Source organism: Schistocerca americana, chromosome 2 (assembly GCF_021461395.2).
Source record: "Schistocerca americana isolate TAMUIC-IGC-003095 chromosome 2, iqSchAmer2.1, whole genome shotgun sequence".
NCBI classification, from domain to species: Eukaryota; Metazoa; Arthropoda; class Insecta; order Orthoptera; family Acrididae; genus Schistocerca; species Schistocerca americana.
The window spans coordinates 295,159,225-295,184,679 of NC_060120.1; the positions used below are offsets into that span (position 1 = coordinate 295,159,225).

The 25,455-nt window shown below is 39.5% G+C and overlaps 1 protein-coding gene across 1 annotated transcript in view; it reads left to right on the top strand.

The window, feature by feature from the left end:
- LOC124595429 (sodium-independent sulfate anion transporter-like) overlaps positions 1-22,927 on the top strand; it is a 63,070-nt gene extending 40,143 nt beyond the window's left edge. Inside the window, exons 8-12 of the mRNA XM_047134167.1 lie at positions 1,409-1,554; positions 2,696-2,860; positions 11,374-11,527; positions 17,373-17,509; positions 22,374-22,927. Coding sequence (XP_046990123.1) covers positions 1,409-1,554; positions 2,696-2,860; positions 11,374-11,527; positions 17,373-17,443 — 536 coding nt within the window. The 3' untranslated portion in view covers positions 17,444-17,509; positions 22,374-22,927. The remainder of the gene's footprint in view (positions 1-1,408; positions 1,555-2,695; positions 2,861-11,373; positions 11,528-17,372; positions 17,510-22,373) is intronic.
- Positions 22,928-25,455: the final 2,528 nt, after the last annotated feature.

Sequence of the window (25,455 nt, forward strand, 5' to 3'; positions counted from 1 at the left end):
ATGGGGTACCATCACATGTGAAATGCCCCAAGACCCAGTTCTGCGCCCCCTACTTTTTATTATCTTTATAAATGATATGACTCTCTGTAAGGAACATTGTAGATTCACCATTTAGCTGATGACGCTACACTACTTATTGATAATTCAGTACATAAACTTGAGGAAACAGCAAATAAGGTTTTAAGTGAAACAGTGTACTGGTTTAATATTAATGGTCTTTCTTTAAATTACACCAAAACAAACTATGTTCAGTTCCACACATCATTCAAAGATGAAGAAATAGTAGTGAAAATAGGTGAGCAGGTGATAACCAGGGTGGATACCTCAAAATATCTAGTCTTGCATATTGACAGCAAACTGAACTGGTCAAGCCACATCCTGGATCAGCAACTTACACATTTTGCATTATTTCTTCTTATAGAAGTATGGAAACCATAAAGTCAGCCTATTATAGTTATTTTCATGCCATTATGGCATATGGATTTATATTTTGAGGTAATCAGTCACTGGCTAAAAAAGTACTGTGTGCACAAAAAAGAGCCATAAGTATCAAGTGTGGAGTCCATCCTTGGAATCATTTTAAGAAACTTGGACTCCTTACATCCACTGTGCAATATACATATTCTCTTTGATGTGCTTCATAAGGGAAGAAAAATTCATTTTTAAACTGAATAGTGAGTATCATAGTCACGACATGAGAAGAAAACATGATATCCACTAGGAACAGGCAAATCTAAGTATGGTACAAAAAGGAGCCCATTTCCACTGGCTGTAAGATTTTTAATGCCCTCCCTTCAGGAATTAAGTGTTTGGTAGAAGATGAGCTCTTGTTTAAAAAAACTTTAAGGCAGTTCCTATTAGAAGGATCACTTTATACAATAGAAGAGTTCCTACTACAGTGTTTAGCATTCCTTGCATTGTTAAATGCAAATATGTGCCCAAATCTACATTTATAATCCTGACTTTTGTTTATTGTAAACACATATTCTGCAATGGGTATATATGGTATGCATCTCCTGAAAGAAAATTTTGCTTAATAAGCAGCTTGCCGGCTGGGGTGGCCGAGCAGTCCTAGGTGCTACAGTCTGGAAACGCGCGGCCACTACGGTCGCAGGTTTGAATCCTGCCTCAGGCGTGGATGTGTGTGATGTCCTTAGGTTAGTTAGGTTTAAGTAGTTTTAAGTTCTAGGGGACTGATGACCCCAGAAGTTAAGTTCCATAGTGCTCAGAGCCATTTGAATCATTGTTTTGCATAAGCAGCTTGTCCACTCTTTGGAGCTAGCCAGATGATAATGCTACATGACTAATTCTAGGTTTCATAACTACTTCTGTGGAGTATTTATGCTACACTGCATTGGTTTCATTACTTGATTATAATCTGCAAAATCACAATATTATTTCTTTCCAGAAAATGATCTTATTCCTGGATTTGCAACACTTTTTGCCTGCCTGATACTGCAACTGGAACTGGGCATCCTCGTGGGAATTGGCTTGAATGTACTATTCATTCTTTATAATGTTGCACGCCCAAAAATAACAATTGAAACAAAGAAAGTAAGCATTTACAGTTTGAAATATATTGCCTTATCCTCATTTCACTTGGTAAAAGTAACCTAACAAACGTATTCAGACCAATACAAAACTTAAAACTGAATTCTGAGCTTCCAAAACTAATATCATACATTACTACACCTTTAATATTGACAGGAGAAAATTTCACAAAAGAGAATGTATGCAACATGACAACTGAAATTCTAGGTTATTCTAAATAAATTATCAAAAAACATGTATTTGAGTATAATTTTGGAATGAAGCACATGTTAATAAATGTAATTGAGAGATTCAAAAGGATATTGAGAAAGGTAATTTCTGTCTCACCACAGTTGGCTTATAACTAACACAGATAGGAACAGTGGGTGTATGACTCAGGAGTTAGGTTCTGAAGAAATTATTCAAGAACTGAATAATGTATCAATAAAAATCTGCAAAACAGGATACCCAGATGAACTGCTGTGCAGATTACTACATATCCGCTAAAAAGATTTCCATCATAGATGATCAACATGTCCACCCCATTAAATAAAGATATAGGAGAAAATTGGAATTTTTAGTCATTTTAACTAGGAATGAAAATATAAGTGTAAACAATGAATGTAATGTAATGATAACAACAAGAGCTGTAATAACTCTTAACATAGCTAAAAGTCACAGGAAATGAAGCAAAAGAGGTAGAAGAGATACTCAGTGTAATGATATGGAAGATGAAACCACTATAAAAGGAACACAAACACATGTCTTTTAGGCACATGAAGGTTAATGGGGCCATAAAATAGATGGATGCTCAGGATTTGGGATGTTAGAAAGGAAGGGATGAAAAAAGAAAAAATATGGTGTAAATGAAACTCTGGTACCTGACAACGCAAGATTTTATTGTAGATGGCATTTGCTCTCCAAAGTTCCAATTCAGTTTTACCAACTTCAATTTATTTCTGGAAAGTCTAACATTTTCTTCCATTTCCATGAACAGTCAAACTTTCATCTATTTGAAAAGTAACATGAGAGTATATTGTACACATAAAGTGATAACTCTTGCACTTTCTATAAGTACAGAAGCTTTTTTACATGAATAATTACTAGTAGCATTTTAACAGGTTAACAAGATTCTCATTAATGGTAAACTTTTCATTCATTTCAGACTGCAGAGGGCACTGACTACCTAGAGCTTACTCCGGATAGGTGTCTTATTTTTCCTTCTGTTGAATATGTACGCAACCTGGTGGTGAAGCAAAGCATGAGGAATGATATGCCTGTTGTAATCAACTGTTCACATATATTTGTATCAGACTACACTGCAGCCAAGGTAATAAATTATTTTATCCTTTCATTAGTACATTTCTGTGAACAAAAAGACACAGTTCAAGGCCTGAAATTAATTTATGCATGAGCTACAATCCACAGAGAGTGGGATAATAAATTAAAGCAGTAACCACATGAGGGCAAATGTACATAAATCCTCAAGCAATCTTGGAAGTGAGACATTAGATTCGCTTTGGTATCAATGTGTGAGCAGAAATTGTGGGTGACACACTTAGCACCATACCAGATACTGGTAATGTATTAGGTGCTGTTTATCTCCAATTTGTGTACAACAAATTAACCACACTACTGGAGAATATTATCCTTGCATAAATACAATACATGTGCAGGTTGCCAGTTGGGGAATCACCTCAGTTTCTGCACCCCACATGACAGTACCTAAAACAAATGTTTAATTCAAAAGGGGCAATGAAAAATGTATGAGAATAAATGGTAACCCCAATGAGTATCTCATGAGCTGAAAATGAAATTTCACTTGGGATAATTGTAAATTTACCAGGAGACAGCCTGGCTGGCCATGTATTACCTCCAGGGGGCAAAATTCTTTGTGGAACTGCCATGTAAAAGTGGCATAAATAGTACTTAACTTTTAAAACTATTAGTTTGTATTTTAGGGAGGAAAGAGGGACAAGCCAGGATAGGTTGGAATGGAGGGGCAGGTACCTCAAATCCCAGACTGAGCAGAGTGTACCTGGAACATCATGTTCCTAGGTTCCAGCCTGAGGAAGGCACTAACAATTGTGAGAGCTAATCATTGTTTTTGGTTATTTTTAAATCTGTCTGTTAGCAACACCTAAAATTTTGCTTTTGACACAGAAAAATTGCCCACCATGTGGGAACTCACAGTTCAGTTGCTGAACATGCTCATCACCAGGATATAACGAATCTATGTGCCTCAAGGAACCAGAGGCCACCTGAATCCTCCCACTCAGCTGTACTTTCCCTGTAAAGTTGTAAAGTTGAGATGGGAAATTGCACCCACTACATTCTTGCATATGACAAGCTATCTGGCTAAGCCTCTACTAACAGTCCTCCCTCTCCCAGTAATTGCGAGGCATGTTTTTTAAGTAAGGTCCATTTGAACATAAGAACACAATGAAAGGTTATTTCAAAAAAGTAAATTTATTTTCAGAAAGTACATATTTCACTCTATTTTTCGACATAGTTGCCATGCTTGTTCAAACACGTATCCTACCTCACAACCAATTTTAAAATACCCTCTTCACAAAAACTTACCACCTGCTCTGATAATCAAGAGTTCACTGCCATTTTCACGTCGTCATCATCACTGTAATGGTTGCCACTGAGGTGTTGTTTGAGGTGGAAGAAGAGATGGTAATCGCTCACCACAAGATCAGGACTGTAGGGTGGGTGGTCTAAAACTTCCCAGCCAAAACCATCAAATAAATCACAGGTCCGACCTGCAGTGTGAGGTCTTGCATTGTCATGGAGAAGGACAATTCCCTTTGTCAGCATTCTGCGTCTTTTGTTTTGAATCTCTCTGCATAGCTTTCTCAGGGATTGTCAGTATGCTTCTGCATTGATAGTTGTTCCTCGTTGCATGAAGTCGACCAACAAAACACCATGCCTATACCACAACACTGACGCCATTATTTTGCGCTGGGACAGAGTCTGTTTGGCCTTCACCTTTACAGGTAAGTTTGTGTGTGTCTCCATTCCATGCTCTGTTGCTTCAATTCAGGCGTGAAAAAACCCATGTTTCATCTCCAATTATGATCTGACTCAAGAAGCCATCACCTTCTTCATGATAATGAGTTGAGAACTTCATCACACACTCAAATCTTTGGTTTTTGTGGTCCTCTGTTAGGAGTTTCAGGACCCAATGGGAGCACAGTTTCCTAAACTTTAGGTGTTCAGAAAAAATGTTGTAAAGCACTGATCTTTACACATCAAGAAATTCATTTAAGAGACCTGTTATTGTGAAGTGCTTGTTCTCATGAATCCTCACTTGAACTGAAGCCACCAAATCATCTGTAATCAAAGAAGGGTGCCTGGAGTGGTCCTCATCATGTCACAGCCATCTTTAAATTCTCATACCCACTTACGCACTTTGCTTTCACTCATAACAGCATCACCATACACTACCCAAATCTGTCAACGAATTTCTGCAGCAGACAAGTTCCTTGCTGACAAAAACCGTATTACTGAGTGAACCTCACATGCAGTGGGCGAGTTGATAGTCTTAAACATTTTGAAAGCACAAAACAGAACTGTACAGGTTAGCTACAGAGCTGAAACTGAACACAGTTGTTCCCAAAGCATACCAGTACATGGCGCACATGCTTGTTGTGGTATGGGAGCGAACTACTAGTGTCTACAACAAAACAAACCTTACTTAAAAACCATGCCTCATACAATTTTCGAAACTTGGTTTCTGCTGGTAGTATTATTTTTCATTGTTGTAGTTTTTTATTTATTCCATAACTTGTTTAGCTTACTCTTTTTTGTTTTTTCTCCATCTGCTTTCTTTTTGGATCTTAATCACACTATGTAACCACTTCTTATCCTCTTTCTCATTCTGTCCTTCTGTCAGGTCAGAACTTCAGTTTGCTGATGCAGTGCTTATCATGGAACATTTTTTACCTCCTACTCTCAGAGATGACTCACTCTTTATCAGTTTCTCATCATCTTCTTCATAACAGGTGGGTTGCCTCATCTTCAAAACCTGTCCCTTCTTCCTCCCTGTGACAGGAACTAACTGTTCCAAAATCTAAGCAATAGTTTTTCTACATACTGTATATCAGGAATACTGAAATTTTGCCTTATGTAGATTAGTTCTGGCCAGCTTTTACAGTGATTTCCTAATCTAAATGAAATTGCAGTTGGCTTTACTTTTTCCATAATATAACTATGAGGGCTGTTTTTTTTTTTTCAACCTCTGATTGGCTGTAAATAAAAGTAAAATGTACAGAAAATAATAATTTTATTACCAAAAGTACAGTAAAGTCTTAACTTATTTTTCTACATAATCGCCAAAACAATTGAGGCACTTGTCATACCGTGACACAAGCTTTTCGATGCTTTCCTCGAAGAATGTTGCTGCCAGTGAGGACAGGTAAGTCTTGACGGCGTCCTGAAGTTATTCGTTAGTAGCGAAGCGCTGCCCACCTAACCATGACTTCAGTTCTCAGAACAGGTGATAATCACTTGGTGCTAGGTCTGGGCTGTACGGTGGATGATAAAAAACTTCCCATTTAAACTTTTTGCGGAGGTCTTTTGTCATGTTGGCGCTGTGTGGTCGGGCGCTGTCATAGATCAAAACAACACCAGACGAAAGCATTCCTCTGCATTTGTTTTGAATGGCTCTACGGAGATGATGTAAAGTTTCACAATAAACTTCCTTGGTTATTGTCATAGCTTGCTCCATGAAGTCTACCAGCAGCACTCGTTTATGGTCCCAAAACACAGTGGCCATTGTTTTTCTTTCCGTCAGTGAATGTTTAAACTTTTTTGGCATGCTTGGGGAAGCTGTGTGCAGCCACTGCTTTGATTGTTCCTTTGTTTCAAGATTGTCATAGAGGACCCACGTTTCATTGCCAGTAACAATCGACTTCAAAAACATGTTTCCCTCATTGGCATAACGTGTGAGAAATGATAATGCTGACGCTGTCCTTTGGTTTTGTGGTCAGTACTCAGCATTTTTGGGATCCAACGTGCACACAATTTCTGATAGCATAGGTCTTGAGTCACAATTGTGTACAAAGCAGACCTTGAAATGTCTGGAAATTCATCAGACAGTTCGCTAATTGTAAATCTTTGTTTGCATCTCACCACCTGATCAACACGGTCAACAAGGCCTACAGTGGTGACAGACTTGCGACCTTGTCCACCTTCATCATGGATGTCTGTTCGTCCTTCTTTAAATTTTCGACACCATTCCCGAACACTACCATCACTCATAACGTTGTTACCATACACGTTACTCATTCTGCGATGGATTTCCGCAGCCATACATCCTTCTGCTTGCAGAAAATGGATTACACTTCGTAACTCACATTTCGCAGGAGCATCGAGCGTAGCGGCCATGTTTACACGGACATAGCTCGGCTATGACTGACACACTGAAGCTGAAAACGGCAGAGGTTGTGGTGGAGGAGCTGCGCAATCACATGACGCACAGGTCTGGCCCCTCCCTACCTCTTACTTGCTTAGATGGACGATCGGAGGTTGAAAAAAAAACAGTCCTCACATTTATCTTTGTTTCCCAAATACTGCAAACTTTCATGTAATGTCTCACAGAGATTCAGTCAAGAACAATAAAGTTGTGCCCAGCTGTCCAATCATATACAAACTTTGCTATTCTGAACCATATCCATATTACTTGAGTTACTACAGTTTCACTACCACATCATTCACTGGGCATCATTATTCTCACCCACCTTCACAACTGCAGTTGCTAAGACACACGTATGCAGTAGTACTCAACTTGGAAGTGGTTGGTGTGAGTCATAGCATTGGAAAAATACTTGGAAGAAGTACTTAGCTGGCAAAATTCCAGAAAGTTCCAGATACTACCAACAGGCACATCTAAAATTGGAAAAAATACCTAGCGTTCACAACTGTTACTTCCTTCCCCAGTGCAGAATCCAGGAACTCGAGGTTCCAGTTGACCCTTTTCAGCCTCATCCTAAACCCCTGAAATGATTTCAATCAAATTTGGTACATATACATATATTTATTACAGTCTGGAAATAAGTACTGTAGGGGTAAGAACCACCAGTCTCCCATTCAGGTGAGTGTGATGATGTGGAGAGAGAAGGGAGGACTAACAGTTGGAAACACAGTGAGGGGGAAGGAGAAGATAACCACAGACAGGAGGATGAGCAGATGGACAGAGATAGGGGAGGGGGAAATGGATGGTTAGAGGGGAAGGGAGAAGGACAGAGAAAGGAAAGAAGAGAAGATGGGCAGACACAGGGGGAAGAAGAAACAGGCAGAGAGATGGGGGAGGAGGAGATGAACAGACATATGGGGAGGAGGAAATTGACAGAGAAAGCGAAGAGTAGGACATTGACAGAGAGAGGGGAGGAGGAGATCAGCAAAGAGAGGGGTAGGAGGAGCTTGACAAATAGAGGGGGAGGAAGAGATGGACTCGGATGGAGGATATGGATATGGACCGAGGGTGAAGGAGCAGATGGGCAGAGGGAGGAGGGGCAGATTGACAGAGAGAGGAGGGAGCAGGAGATGGATAGAGAGAGGGGCACAAGAAGACTGACAGAGAGTGGCTGATGGAAGAGGAGGATTAATAGAAGATTGGAATAAATACATACCTTGGCAACATTGGGTACGCAGATAGTCTTAAATAAAACTAATTTGAGTATGTGACTCTCTGGATGTGTTCTTATTCACACCACTGTTTTGGCTGCTGTTGCAAGTGCCATTCATCAGGGTGATGTATTTGGCCAGTACAATATAAAGATCTCATTTACTGGCATTCCATCCTGCTCTAGTGTTGATTGTTAATGAAGTCCATTTTCAATTCTGTGGGAGGAGTGGGAGGTGGGGTCAGTTCCCCTTTACTGAGAGTTATGGATTGATGGATGAGAAGCAGGTGAGCACAGTGACAAATTACTGTACTACTACCAAAGTACTTAAGGTGATGGAGACAATACCATGTTTACTGCCGTCCCCAATGAGGCTGCCTCATGAATGCTAGCAATAATGATCGATCCCTGGATTCCTACTTCTACCATAGAATCAAAATCAGGTTCAATAACATTTTTAACAATTTATACTACCAACATAATGAAATATCAGATCCTAATGTGCCAATGGATCAACAGTAAACACATCAACCTGACAAAACCCACATGCACCAATGACTGAAACATTAGTACACAAAGAACTCAGATGACATGGTCATTACCCAGGAAAGCTTTATTGAGGACAACAATGACCACACATGCCTTTACTGATATTTAAGCCATCAGCACATGTTTCATGAAGCATGAGGCAAGCATTCAGACTGGACAACACAGCAAGTCTGTGTGGCGGAACATCATATTGTGTGGAACGAAACTATTGTTTTCACAATCTTGAATATATCTCTGCAGCCATTTACCCTTAAGAGAAAGATACAAGGAATGCCTGGTGTTGTGAAATTATGGATGTTGCCTTCCACTGTCTTTTAGCTGTCAGATTGGATTTTTTGTGATCTATCAAAGGCTTTTGACTGTGTAAATCATGGAATACTTCTAGATAAGCTCAAGTGCTGTGGTATGAATGGGACAGTGCTCAAATGGTTTAAATCACACCTAACTCGAAGAGTGCAGAAAGTTGAAATAAACAGTTCACATTATATGTAAAAAACTGGTGATTTCTCAAACTGGGGAACCATCAAGAATGGGGTGCTGCAAGGTTCGGTCTTGGGTCCTCTGCTGTTCTTAATATATATTAATGACTTGCCATTCTATGTTCACGAAGATACAAAGCTGGTACTTTTTGCTGATGATACAAGTATAGCTATCACAGCTGACAGACAAGAATTAACTGGTGAAATTGTAAATGATGTTTTTCAGAAAATCATTAAGTGTTTCTCTGCATATGGGCTCTCATTAAACTTTGACAAAGCACAGTATATACAGTTCCACACAGTAAATGGAATGACTCCCATTAATAAATATAGACTTCGATCAGAAATTGGTAGCTAAGGTAGAATATTCAAAATTTCTAGGTGTATGCACTGATGAGGGGTTGAACTGGAAAAAACACACTGAAGATCTGCTGAAACGTTTGAGTTCAGCTACTTATGCTATTAGGGTCATTGCAAATTTTGGCGATATACATCTGAGTATATTAGCTTACCACACCTATTTTCATTCTCTGCTTTTGTATGGCATCATATTCTGGGGTAACTCATCATTGCGTAAAAGAGTGTTCGTTGCACAAAAGCGTGTAATCAGAATAATTGCTGGAGCTCATCCAAGATCATCCTGCAGACACTTATTTAAAGAGCTAGAAATCTTCACTGTAGCCTCACAATATGTATATTCACTTATGAAATTTGTTATTAACAATCCGAACGAATTCAAAAGTAATAGCAGTGTACATGGCTACAACACTAGGAGAAAGGATGATCTTCACTACTCAAAGTTAAATCTAACTTTGGCTCAGAAGGGGGTAAATTATGCTGCCACAAAAGTCTTTGGTCACTCACCTAATAGCATCAAAAGTCTAACAGATAGCCATATAGCATTTAAAAGGAAATTAAAAGAATTTCTTAATGGCAACTCCTTCTACTCATTAGATGAATTTTTGGATAAAGTAAGTGGGTAATTTCCCAACCCCCGCAAAAAAAATTAAAAATATTGAGTGTCATGTAATATTTTGTCTAATGTAATATCTTGTATAGACACCTTTTATTAACCTGACATGTTCCACATCATTACGAAGCGTCGTATTTATGATCTATGGAACAAGTACTAATCTAATCTAATCTAAGAGTAGTCAATTTCCAGACTGATAGTGGTTAAAAGACAACCTCTTTTAGTGTGGCAGTAATAGAGTCCTCCTCATTCATCAATGTGAAACAATAGAAATAGATATAAAAACTATGTCAATAAATGGCATCGCCTCCTTCTCACCCCTACCCTTGTCATCCATCCAATCAATCAAAAACTGAGCTCAGTAAGTTGCTTGATAACTGACATTTGGAGCTCAATGAAATCTCAATATATAAGATATTAATTTGGTATACGTCCACTCTAATGAAGACCTTTAAGAACAGCGAGAAAAATGTTGGTGAATATAATAGTGATACAATATGGTTGTGCACCCAGAAAAAGTTGTCACAAAAAATCGCAATTCTAATTATCAGTACCCATAAATAAGGAGGCATTATCAGATTGAGTGAAGTCCTCACAAGAAAAGTAAGAGACGTTATATACAAAGATTTGTATATTGAAATGTTCCATGTCAATGAGGGTCTCCATACTGTGTGACCATGGAAAAACAATGTATCTAATAATGCTTTTTACTTTATTTTTTCTTATAGAAACTGTGTCAAGTCTCAAGTTGCACAAGGCATATTCATAGGCATTTATGTGTGCCCCATACATATGCATGCATGCAAGAAAGTGCGCGTCATGCGCGCGCACACACACACACACACACACACACACACACACACACACAGCTTCCGTCATTACATCAATTTATTATGTTTAATTTTTCTTCAAGGACTGTAGCAGTAGACTATATTTTTCAGCAGGCTGTCAGAAAGTGCCACTTTATTGCAAATGTGTATATGCAACCCCAATTCAGTTATAACTGTCACACTGAATAGAAACTCAGAGTAAAATATATATGTTTCATTAGGACTTTGCTTTGATACATAAAATGATAAGAAATTGTGTGCTATATGCTGCCTGCTATGATCATCACAATAAATATGTTGTTGTAGCCTAAGGTGACAACATAATATAGCAGTTACCTCATCTCAGGGGAAAGGAAAATTTGGTTCATAATTACTTACAGGTGGTTGACTGCCTTACACTTGACTTTAGTAAGAGACAACAGCCACTTTTCTTCTATAAACTAAAGCCAAGCATAGTAAAGATGTTCCAAGGACTACATCCAACAGAATTTGTTGATTATCATGATGAGAATGAACTGGAGAGTCTTATCAGAGGTAAGATATACTTCTGTTACTACTTGTAATGTTTCTAGTTCTGTAACTATTTGTCTCTGTTTAATAGTCTTCAACACGTGTTTGAACAAGATGTTAAGCACATGTAAATTGATTACTTTAATTTGCTGCACTTTAAACATAGTTTTCCTTCCAGTATTTGGTAGGTTGCCTGCAATGGTTTCACACTGGGTGATGGGTGCAAGAGTTCCCTACACCAGAACTAATGAACTTATTGCTTTTTGTAGTATTTACATGTTTTGTGTTTCTAACTGTTATAATTTTCTATGCCTGTAAGTATGAAAAAGGCTCAAATCTGTGAATTAAATTATGTTTTGTTTCTCAGCCCACAATAAGTACCTGGATCCATGAAATGGTATTTCTGAACACAGTTTTGTCAGTAGTGGATGCCTACCACAAACAAGCTTACAAGAAACCTCTCCTTTGCCAATCTCTTCATCTCAATCTCAGGGTAGCACTTGTAACTTATGTCCTCAATTATTTGCTTGATTTATTCCACTCTCTGTCTTACTCTACAGTTTTTGCCCTCTACAGCCCCCTCTAGTACCATGGAAATCATTCCCTGATGTCTTAACAGATGTTCTGTCATCCTATCCCTTCTTGTCAGTGCTTTCCACACATTCCATTCCTCTCAAATTCTGCACAGAACCTCCTCATTCCTTACCTTACAGTACACATAATTTTCAACATTCATCTGTACCACCACATCTCAAATGCTTTGATTCTCTTCTATCCTGGTTTTCCCACAGTCCTTCTTTCACTACCGTACAATGCTGTGCTCCAAATGTACAGTCTCAAAAATGTCTTCTTCAAATTAAGGCCTGTGTTTGATACTAGTAGACTTCTCTTGGTCAGGAATTCCCTTTTTGCCATTGCTAGTCTGCTTTTGGTGTCCTCCTTGCTCCATTTGTCATTGGTTATTTTGCTGCCTAGGTAGTAGAATTCCTTAACTTCATCTGCTTCATGACCATCAGTCTTGATGTTAACTTTCTTGAGGTTATCCTTTCTGCTACCTCTTATTGCCTTCAACTTTCTTCAGTTTACTCTCAGTCCATATTCTGTACTCATTAAACTATTCATTCCATACAAAAGATCATGTTATTCTTTTTCAGTTTCACTTATGGTAGCAATGTTATCAGCAGATTGTATCGTTGATATCCTTTCACCTTAAATTTTAATTCCACTTCTGAACCTTACTCTTATTTCCATCATTGTTTTTTTTATGTACAGATTGAACAATAGGGGCAAGAGACTACACCCCTGTCTTACACCCATTTTGATCCCAGCACTTCATTCTTGGCCATCCTCTCTTATTATTCCCTCTTGTCTTATCTGTCTCTCCCTATAGCTTAACTCCATTTTTCTCAGAATTCTGAACATCTTGCACCATTTTACATTGTTGAACACTTTTTCCAGGTCAACATATCCTATGAACATGTTTTGATTTTTCTTTAATCTTGCTTACATTGCCAACCACAATGTTAGAATTCCCTCTCTGGCCCCTTTACTTTTCATAAAGCCAAACTGATCATCACCTAAAACATCCTCAATTTTCTTTTTCATACTTCTGTATATTACTCTTGTTAGCAACTTGGTTGCATGAGGTAGTAAGCTAACTGTGCGATAATTCTCACACTTGTCAGCTCTTGCAGTCTTCGGAATTGTGTGGATGATATTTTTCCAAAGTCAGATGGTATGTCATCAGACTCTTGTATTCTACACACCACAGTGAATAGTCATGCCACTTCCCCCAATGATTTTATAAATTCTGATGGAATGTTGTCTATGCCTTCTGCCTTATTTGATCTTAAGTTCTCCAAAGCTCTCTTAAATTCTGATTCTGATCATGGACCCCCTATCTCCTATCACATCAGGCAAATCTTCCCCCTCATAGAGGCCTTCAATGTACTCTTTCCACCTATCTGCTCTCTCCTCTGTATTTAACAGTGGAATTTCTGTTGCACTCTTAATGTTGCCACCCCTGTTTTTAATTTCAACAAAGGCTGTTTTGACTTTCCTATATGTTGAGTCAGTTTTTCTGACAATCATTTCTATTTTAATCTCTTCACATTTTTCATGTAGCAACTTCATCTTAGCTTCCCTCTACTTCCTATTTATTTCATTCCTCAATTAGTTGTAATTTCTGTATTCCTGGATTTCCCTGAATATTTTTGTATTTTCTTCTTTCATCAATCAACTGAAGTATTTCTTCTGTTACCCAAGGTTCCTTTGCAGTTGCCTTCTTTGTATCTATGTTTTTCTTTCCAACTTCTGTGACTGACCTTTTTAGAGACGTCCATTCCTCTTCACCTGTACTGCCTACTGAACTGTTTCCTATTGCTGTATAAATAGCCTCAGAGAAATTCAAGCTTATCTCATCATTTCCCAGTATTTCCATAGCCCACTTCTTAGCATATTGATTCTTCCTGACTAATCTCTTAAACTTCAATGTAATCTTCATCATTGCAACATTGTGTTCAGAGTTTGTATCTGCTCCTGGATATTCCTTACAATCCAGTATATGATTTTAGAATTTCTGTTGGCCCATAATATACTCTAACCGAAATCTTACTGCGTCACCTGCTCTTTTCCAAGTATATCTTCTCCTCTTGTGATTCTTGAACAGAGTATTTACCATTACTAGCTAAAATTTATAATAGAACTCAATTAGTCTTTCTCCTCTCTCATTCTTTGTCTCAAGCCCATATTCTTCTGTAACCTTTTCTCCTACTCCTCCCTTAGAACTGCATTCCAGTCCCCCATGACAATTAGATTTAAAACTCCTTTGTGTGCTGAAACTTACTTTCTTCTGTAAAGCCGAAGTACACAATTATCTATAACTACAACAGTGACAAATTCAATAGATAAACCAATGCACTCAGTTCCTCAAAAAAAAGCTGCATAGTATTTTCTCTGAAGTGATTTGTCAACTCAACACTGCAGGCTTTTATCACCCCCTTATGTTAATTTGGAACTGGTTCATTATTAATGAAGCAGTGATGTAATACTCAAAGTACTTGGAGCAAAAATCTCAATGGTACAAACAGATGTTAGGTGCTTCTCCTAACATTCTACACCTGGTCTCAAAGTTCCATTGTGACTGGCTTGGAAAGCCAGTCCTCTCACAAACTAACACCAGCCCACTGTGTTGAAAATGATGAACAAATACTGGTTTTAGACTTTAAATATGCTTATAAGAGCAATCTGCATAATTTTGCAGAAGTAAGGGCAGCAACAAATTACATGTTATGAATATAATGAAACAGTATACTCAGTTACTGTACCATTAATCTGTTATTGTCATAATTTCAATAATGAACAGTTTATAAGGATCTTACAGTGAGATTTTATCAGTATCTTGTCATGCATTTTTTCTGTAAATTGCCTATCATTCCACTAACTACAAGGCTCAGTTTATGTGTATTATGAAATGAATGAAATCTCAATATATAAGAGCTGAGTTTGGCACTCATTCATACTAATAAAGACCATTTAGAACAGTGACATTGATGTTGGTGATTATGACAGTGGTACAATGTGGTTGTGCACCCAGAAAAGTTGTCATGAAAACAACAATTCTAATTACCAGTACCTAAAAGTAATATGGCATCCTGTGACTGAGTAAAGTCCACACAAGAAAATGGAGAGAAGTTATCTAGAAAGATCTGTATTCTGACATGTTCCACATCAATGAGGATTTCCTCACTATGTGACCATGGAAACACAATGGCTCTAATCATACTTTTTATTTTATTTTTTCTTATAGATAATCTGTTAGTTTGTATTGGGGGTTGATTTGGGGGAGGAGACCAAACAGCGAGGTCATCTGTCTCATTGGATTAGGGTAGGATTGGGAAAGAAATCAGCCATGCCCTTTCAAAGGAACCATCATGGCATTTGTCTGAAGCAATTTAGGGAATTCACAGAAAACCTAAATCAGGATTACTGGACATGGGATTGAACTGTCATCCTCCCGAATGTGATTCCAGTGTGCTAACCACTGTGCCACCTCGCTCGATAATCTGTCAAGTCTCCAGTTACTCAGGATGTATTTGCAGGCATGTGTGTATGAGCCACAGGCATGCTGACACAAAAGTGCATGTGCATCTGCGCCCCCCCCCCCCCCCCCCAACAAACTTTCTCTCTCTCGCTCTCTCTCTCTGTTCTTTTGTTGCAGTATTATTTGTATTCCATGAAGGAGTTTCCCTCATTATGTTAATTCCTTATGTTCTCATTTTCATCGAGGATTGTAGCAGTATATTTGACAGCAAGTTGTCATGACTGTAGTAGTATATTTTTCAGCAACCTGTTAGGAAGTGCCACTTCAATGCAAATATGTACGTGTATTCCCAATTCAGCTATCATGTGTCACATTAACAATAAAATATTTATGGTTAATTAGGACTTGGTTTTTCCACTTGAAATGATAAGAAATATGTTCATCACAATAAATACGAGGTCTGTTCAAAAAATCCTGAAACATTCATAATTTTGTATGAGTGGTGTGTTGGAGCATTATGAGGTTGGCACCCCTGCACACACCTGTGTTTAATATGTAGCTGCTGGAATTTTCATTGTTGTATGTGTCAAACAGTATGTGAATTTTGAGATGGCAGAGTTTGAGAAGCAATGTGGCTGCATTAAATTTTGCGTGAAACTCAAGAAAGCTTTTACAGAGACACAACAAATGATGCAGAAAGCCTACAGTGATGAGTGCTTAAGCCGACCTTGATGTTAGGTATGGTTCACATGGTTTAAAAAATGGATGGATGGAAGTTAAAGATGACCCTCATTCAAGACACCCTTCGGCGTCTACCGATGATCCTCATGTCAGGAACATCAATGAAATTGTGCAGTCCAATCAAAGACTGTCTTTCTGAGAGATCGCAGAAGAATGCAACATTTCAATCAGATTGTGTCATGAAATCCTGACTCAGCTTCTTGGATTGCATCATCTTGCTACCTAGTTCATCCCATCCCTCATTACTCAAGAAAGGAAAGACCTTTGCCACACAATCTGTGAAGACCTTTTGGATCACACAAATGAGAATGAGATGTTCCTTAAGAGAATCAAAACTGGTAATGAGATGTGGGTCTATGGATATGATGTTGAAACCAATGTTCAATCTTCACAGTGGGTTGAGAAACGTTCTCCAAGACCATAAAAAGCTCAACAGATCAGGTCAAATGTCAAAGCAAGGCTGATAGTTTTCTTTGACTGAAGGATTAGTTTATCATGAATTCATACCACAGTGACAAACTGTTAATTGGTGGTATTATCAGGATCTGTTGCAATGCCTACAAGAAAATTTGTCAGAAGAAAACAGCCTGAAATGTGGTGAGATGACTTGTGGCTCTTGTATCATGAAAATGCACCCACACATTCATCCTTGTTGGTGCATGAGTATTGCACAAAAAACAAAATCACTGTGCTGCCTCATCCTTTGTACACTCTAGACCTAGCCCCTTCCAACTTCTTTTTTTATTTCCAAAGTTGAGGAGCCTGTTGAAAGGATGAAGACTTGCAATGATAGATGAGATAAAAGAAAATTTGCAAACGGCACTTCATGCAGTCCAGCAAGAGAAATACCAAGACTGCTTCCAGAAGTGAAAACAGGATTGGAAATATTGTATCAGTTGTGGTGGAGAGTATTTTGAAGGAGGCTATGCACAACAAGTCAAAGGTAAGCATATAAAAATAAAAATGTTGTGGATAAAGATCCAGGATTTTCTGAACAGACCTCAAATGTTGTTGTAGCATAACGTGATAACACATGAGTGACGTCACCTCAGGAGGAAAGAGAATTTAGTTATTAATTACTTACAGGTGATTCCCTACATATGACTTCAGTAAGTGACAACAACCACTTTCCTTCTGTTAACCAAAGATCAGCATAGAGAAAATGCTCCAAACAGAATTTGTTGTTTATCATGAGGAGAATGAACCAGAGGGCCTTATCGGAGGTAAGATCCACTTCCATTACTATTTTTAATTTTTTCAGTTCTTTAACTGTTTGTGTCTGGTTAATACCATTCCACATATGTATCTGAGCAGGATTTTAAGCAGATGTAAATTGTTTAGTCTAGTTTGCTATGCTTTAAACATAGTTTTTATTCCAGTATTTGGGAGGCTCCCTGCCGCCGTTGGATAAGCAGCTGAGCAGCAAGTCGTATACTCCTAGCTCACTCATTTGTTACATAGTTTAATTCTTAACTTCTTTGCGTGTTTTTGGTACTTGCATTGTTTAATTCATAAATTTCGGGCGTATAATAGTATTTGAGAGTTGTAGCATCGCATTTTAGTACCTGAATAGTGTAAATTCGCGTAGTCGTTTGTCTTCTGTTTTTGTTTTGAACAGCCAGTGTCGGTTGATCACAGTCAGTGTGTTCCCTGCTGCCGTTGGATAAGCAGCTGAGCAGCAAGTCGTATACTCCTAGCTCACTCATTTGTTACATAGTTTAATTCTTAATTTCTTTGCGTCTTTTTGGTACTTGCATTGTTTAATTCATAAATTTCGGGCGTATTATAGTATTTGAGAGTGTAGCATCGCATTTTAGTACCTGAATAGTGTAATTTCGCGTAGTCTCCTTCTGCCACCGAGCAGTGTCAGCAGTGCGCAAGTAGCAGCATTACTGCATTTACTAGGCAATCTTGTATTTTAATAACCGTTTAAATTTTGTTGATTTGTTTGCGCTCTCTGTAGATTAGTTCAGACGTTCTTTGCAAAACAGTTTTTAGCATGGATAGGGACTGCATCTGCTGTGTTCGGATGCAGGCTGAGTTGGCATCCCTTCGCTCCCAGCTTCAGGCAGTGTTGGCTTGTGTCACACAGCTTGAGGCTGTTGCCAATGGGCATCACTGTTGGGGTCCGGATGGGGGTTTGTCGGGGACGGCCAGCTCGTCCCACGCATCCCTTGATCGGAGTACGACTGTGGTTGCCCGGGATACTGCTCGCATTGAGGCTGATCCCTCACCTGTGGTAGAGTGGGAGGTCGTCTCAAGGTGTGGCAGGGGGCGAAAGACATTCCGGAGGGTTGAACGGAAAGCCTCTCCAGTTTGTCTGACGAACCGGTTTCAGGCTCTGTCTCAGGCTGATACTGATCTTCGGCCTGACATGGCTGCTTGTCCTGTTCCAGAGGTTGCCCCTCAGTCTGAAAGATCCGGGCAGTCGCAGAGGGTGGGCTTACTGGTAGTTGGGAGCTCCAACGTCAGGCGCGTAATGGGGCCCCTTAGGGAAATGGCAGCAAGAGAGGGGAAGAAAACCAATGTGCACTCCATGTGCATACCGGGGGGAGTCATTCCAGATGTGGAAAGGGTCCTTCCGGATGCCATGAAGGGTACAGGGTGCACCCATCTGCAGGTGGTCGCTCATGTCGGCACCAATGATGTGTGTCGCTATGGATCGGAGGAAATCCTCTCTGGCTTCCGGCGGCTATCTGATTTGGTGAAGACTGCCAGTCTCGCTAGCGGGATGAAAGCAGAGCTCACCATCTGCAGCATCGTCGACAGGACTGACTGCGGACCTTTGGTACAGAGCCGAGTAGAGGGTCTGAATCAGAGGCTGAGACGGTTCTGCGACCGTGTGGGCTGCAGATTCCTCGACTTGCGCCATAGGGTGGTGGGGTTTCGGGTTCCGCTGGATAGGTCAGGAGTCCACTACATGCAACAAGCGGCTACACGGGTAGCAGGGGTTGTGTGGCGTGGGCTGGGCGGTTTTTTAGGTTAGATGGCCTTGGGCAAGTACAGAAAGGGCAACAGCCTCAACGGGTGCGGGGCAAAGTCAGGACATGCGGGGACCAAGCAGCAATCGGTATTGTAATTGTCAACTGTCAAAGCTGCGTTGGTAAAGTACCAGAACTTCAAGCGCTGATAGAAAGCACCGAAGCTGAAATCGTTATAGGCACAGAAAGCTGGCTTAAGCCAGAGATAAATTCTGCCGAAATTTTTACAAAGGTACAGACGGTGTTTAGAAAGGATAGATTGCATGCAACCGGTGGTGGAGTGTTCGTCGCTGTTAGTAGTAGTTTATCCTGTAGTGAAGTAGAAGTGGATAGTTCCTGTGAATTATTATGGGTGGAGGTTACACTCAACAACCGAACTAGGTTAATAATTGGCTCCTTTTACCGACCTCCCGACTCAGCAGCATTAGTGGCAGAACAACTGAGAGAAAATTTGGAATACATTTCACATAAATTTTCTCAGCATGTTATAGTCTTAGGTGGAGATTTCAATTTACCAGATATAGACTGGGACACTCAGATGTTTAGGACGGGTGGTAGGGACAGAGCATCGAGTGACATTATACTGAGTGCACTATCCGAAAATTACCTCAAGCAATTAAACAGAGAACCGATTCGTGGAGATAACATCTTGGACCTACTGATAACAAACAGACCCGAACTTTTCGACTCTGTATGTACAGAACAGGGATTCAGTGATCATAAGGCCGTTGCAGCATCCCTGAATATGGAAGTTAATAGGAATATAAAAAAAGGGAGGAAGGTTTATCTGTTTAGCAAGAGTAATAGAAGGCAGATTTCAGACTACCTAACAGATCAAAACGAAAATTTATGTTCCAACACTGACAATGTTGAGTGTTTATGGAAAAAGTTCAAGGCAATCATAAAATGCGTTTTAGACAGGTACGTGCCGAGTAAAACTGTGAGGGATGGGAAAAACCCACCATGGTACAACAACAAAGTTAGGAAACTACTGCAAAAGCAAAGAGAGCTCCACTCCAAGTTTAAACGCAGCCAAAACCTCTCAGACAAACAGAAGCTAAACGATGTCAAAGTTAGCGTAAGGAGGGCTATGCATGAAGCGTTCAGTGAATTCGAAAGTAAAATTCTATGTACCGACTTGACAGAAAATCCTAGGATGTTCTGGTCTTACGTTAAATCAGTAAGTGACTCGAAACAGCATATCCAGACACTACGGGATGATGATGGCATTGAAACAGAGGATGACACGCGTAAAGCTGAAATACTAAACACCTTTTTCCAAAGCTGTTTCACAGAGGAAGACCGCACTGCAGTTCCTTCTCTAAATCCTCGCACAAACGAAAAAATGGCTGACATCGAAATAAGTGTCCAAGTAATAGAAAAGCAACTGGAATCACTCAATAGAGGAAAGTCCACTGGACCTGACGGGATACCAATTCGATTCTACACAGAGTACGCGAAAGAACTTGCCCCCCTTCTAACAGCCGTGTACCGCAAGTCTCTAGAGAAACGGAGGGTTCCAAATGATTGGAAAAGAGCACAGATAGTCCCAGTCTTCAAGAATGGTCGTCGAGCAGATGCGCAAAACTATAGACCTATATCTCTGATGTCGATCTGTTGTAGAATTTTAGAACATGTTTTTTGCTCGAGTATCATGTCGTTTTTGGAAACCCAGAATCTACTATGTAGGAATCAACATGGATTCCGGAAACAGCGATCGTGTGAGACCCAACTCGCTTTATTTGTTCATGAGACCCAGAAAATATTAGATACAGGCTCCCAGGTAGATGCTATTTTTCTTGACTTCCGGAAGGCGTTCGATACAGTTCCACACTGTCGCCTGATAAACAAAGTAAGAGCCTACGGAATATCAGACCAGCTGTGTGGCTGGATTGAAGAGTTTTTAGCAAACAGAACACAGCATGTTGTTATCAATGGAGAGACGTCTACAGACGTTAAAGTAACCTCTGGCGTGCCACAGGGGAGTGTTATGGGACCATTCCTTTTCACAATATATATAAATGACCTAGTAGATAGTGTCGGAAGTTCCATGCGGCTTTTCGCGGATGATGCTGTAGTATACAGAGAAGTTGCAGCATTAGAAAATTGTAGCAAAATGCAGGAAGATCTGCAGCGGATAGGCACTTGGTGCAGGCAGTGGCAACTGACCCTTAACATAGACAGATGTAATGTATTGCAAATACATAGAGAGAAGGATCCTTTATTATATGATTATATGATAGCGGAACAAACACTAGTAGCAGTTACTTCTGTAAAATATCTGGGAGTATGCGTGCGGAACGATTTGAAGTGGAATGATCATATAAAATTAATTGTTGGTAAGGCGGGTACCAGGTTGAGGTTCATTGGGAGAGTGCTTAGAAAATGTAGTCCATCAACAAAGGAGGTGGCTTACAAAACACTTGTTCGACCTATACTTGAGTATTGCTCATCAGTGTGGGATCCGTACCAGATCAGTCTGACAGAGGAGATAGAGAAGATCCAAAGAAGAGCGGCGCGTTTCATCACAGGGTCATTTTGTAACCGTGATAGCGTTACAGAGATGTTTAATAAACTCAAGTGGCAGACTCTGCAAGAGAGGCGCTCTGCATCGCGGTGTAGCTTGCTCGCCAGGTTTCGAGAGGGTGCGTTTCTGGATGAGGTATCGAATATATTGCTTCCCCCTACTTATACCTCCCGAGGAGATCACGAATGTAAAATTAGAGAGATTAGTGCGCGCACGGAGGCTTACAGGCAGTCGTTCTTCCCGCGAACCATACACGACTGGAACAGGAAAGGGAGGTAATGACAGTGGCACGTAAAGTGCCCTCCGCCACACACCGTTGGGTGGCTTGCGGAGTATAAATGTAGATGTAGATGTAGGCTGACTGCAGTGATTTCTCACTGAGTGATGGGTGCAAGAGTTCCCTACACCAGGACAATGTATACTTATTGTTTAGGGGCCAGTTCTTCCTCTTTTTGTAATATTTCTTGTTGTGTATTTTTAACTGTTATAACTGATTTATTGGAGATTTGAAATATTCCCTGTCTCTGCAAGTATGAAAAAACCTCAAATCAGTGAATTAATCTATGTTTTGTTTCACAGCACACAAAAAGGACATGGCTACACAAAATGGTATTTCTGAAGCCAGTTTTGTTAGCAGTGGATGATTACCACAAAGAAGCCTACAACAATCATCATGAACTTGAAAATGGTGGTTCCTCAAGTGCAAATGATTTAACATGAATCAGTATAATACTTCAGCAAATGAGATTATCAAAATGTGTGCCATAACTGAAGACATATTTATATTAGTGCTAGTGCAATACATAGCAACTGATTTTCAACACAACTGAGGCAAGGACTAAAGATGATATTAGGTGGTAGTATGTATGAAGCTGAAAACCAGTCAATACATTTACTTTCTTCTGAAAAGCCTAAGGACAAAACTATCTACAATTACCACAGTGGAAAAATCAGTAGATAAACTAAATGTGATATGCACTTAGTTTCCCCAAATAGAAAGCTGCAGAGTATTTGATTTGAATTAATTTGTCAAAACAACACTGCAGATTTTTATGACCCCTTATGTTAATTTGGGACTGGTTCATTATTAATGAAACAGTGATGTAATACTCAAAGTATATGGAGCAAAAATCTCAATGGTACAAGCAGATGCTAGATGCTTCTCCTAACATTTGGGTTCAAACTAAGCCTGCTCTCAAAGTATTATTGTGGCTGGCTTGGAAAGCCAGTTACAAGATGGTGAAACTCTCACAAGCCAAAATCAGCCCATTATCCTGAAAATGATGAACAAATACTGGTTTAGAATTTTAGATATATCTATAATAGAAATCTGCATGTTCTGCAGAAGTAAATGCAGTGATGAACTGCTTGTTATGGATTTAATGAAATAGTATACTCAGATACTGTATCATTAACCTGTTATTGTCATAACTACAACAATGAACAGTTTATAAGGACATTTCATGAGTTTTTATCAGTATCTTGTCATGCATCCTTGCTGGAAGTTGCCTATTGTTCTACTAACTACAAGGCTTGGATCACGTGTATTATAAACAGATTCACATGGTCAGACATTGTGTGCTGAACAACTATGGCCTTCTGTGAGGGAAAGTAAGTCCAAGACTTAGCATGTTCTTACTTTATGCAAAGCAGCTGAGATGCAGAATTGTCTCCTTTTCTGTTCAGTATATTCTGGTGATTATACACAACTTCCTCTTTAAGGCCACTGTGATTCATTTTTTCAATAGTGTAAGGTTTTCAGCTGTGTAACCAGGGTTACTGCAGAAAACATAAAATTAATATTTCTTTTCTCTGGGATATGTAGCCCTATTGTTAACTAGCTTTCAAATTTACATTAGTTAACAGGGGAGTATAAAGTTTTTGATAAGTAATATAACGATTTCACATTGCTGCATTACTGATTATTTTAGTTGACTGTCTCTCAAGTACCAGTGTAGGACATATTTCAAATTAATTGTTCTTGCACTGTCATATTACAGTGTTAAAAACAAATCTTCTGTTAAATGTTTCTGATTTTGAAAAGATAGAGTGGTAGTGTATTATCTACCACTGGAGAAAAGGGAGATCACTGCTTCAGAAGGCAAAGAGAGTTAGTATGCTGTGTAAGCTTGTAATGATTACATGAGTTATGTAATATGTGCTCAGTAATAAATAGTGTGGAAAATGAATCTCCATAGTGTATCACTATTCTGCTATCACACGTCTGTTACCCCATTTCCCACAGGGGTGAGCCCAAACTTCCGTGTCGAGCTACGATTTTGCTGTTAAGTTGAAAATCTACCACATTGGTTACACCATCGAGAATGATGCTACTATAAATGGCACAATCTTACCGTTTCTTTGGCAATGTCGAAAATATCTCTCAACAAATTCTCATGAATTCCATGAATGTTGAGTCTGCAAAATTGCTAAATATCTACCAAGGCTTGGAAAATACAACAGTGCCAAACAACGTAGTGATAATGCCTTCACTGTTTGCCACATATTTGGACTAACCTTGCATCATGGCCAATGTCAAGCAATAAACTGTGCCATGACAAGTGTTGAATTTACCAAATGACTTTATGATAAACATTCCAGATTTGACACTGAGTGAATCTATTCTAGGTACTTCACACAAAATTGCAGCAGAGAATCACATTAGACCACAAAAAATTTGTGCATGTGGGGTGGTACACCCCACCAATTACAGCCACACCAGGTCTCTCTGTCCATCATCACCCCTGTCATCTAGTTCCTCACAAAATTAAAGTGGCTAAAGCTGCAGTCTATGAACTTTTGTAAGCTGTCATATTCAGGCCATCAGACAGTGCTTGGTCCTCTCCCATTAAACCAGTTCACAAGAAGAGCAGTACTTGGCATCTATGTATGGCTACTGCTACCTCAATGCACATACACTCATTGACAGCTGAAGTTGCATCATTTTTCTCACATCCTGACTGGGGAAAAAATTTTCGGTGTCGTTGAATGCAAATTCTGATGGCAGCAGAAGCCATATCAAAAACTGTCATAATCATACCATTTGGTCTCTCTGAGTGCCTCTACATGCTGTGTGGACTAAAATATGTGGCACAGACATGGCAAAGATTTATTAACAATGTACTGTTGAATTTGCACTTTTGTTATGCCTGTCCACATGAAGTCATAATCTTTCTGCAAAACAAGCAAGACCAAGATGACCCCCTATGTATCATCCTTGATAAGCTGGACTGTCACAGGGATGACAAGTAGCAACCTCGGCAACCCCACATGACCTTTGTCAGACACCACATTGATGCATATGGGGTGTGTCCTACTGCTGAGAAAACTTAAGAAATATGCCTCCTCCCACATCCTAACAACTGCCAAGAGCTCCAATGGTTAACATTACATATTGTCAATGATAGTTTGCATGACAAACTGGATGGAGGCCACACCCATTTCCAGCATATCAGCAGAGACAGTAACAAAAATGTTCTTGAAAAGCTGGAGTGCAAGATACAGCTTCCTGGCCTCCTTAACATCAAACAAGGGTTGGGAGTTTGAGTCCCAACTATTCAATGACTTACACCGCCTGTACCAATGCCACTAGTTCTACACAACCGCCTACCACTGCCAAATCAATGGCCTCATGGAACAGTGGCATTGGAAGATGGAAGTT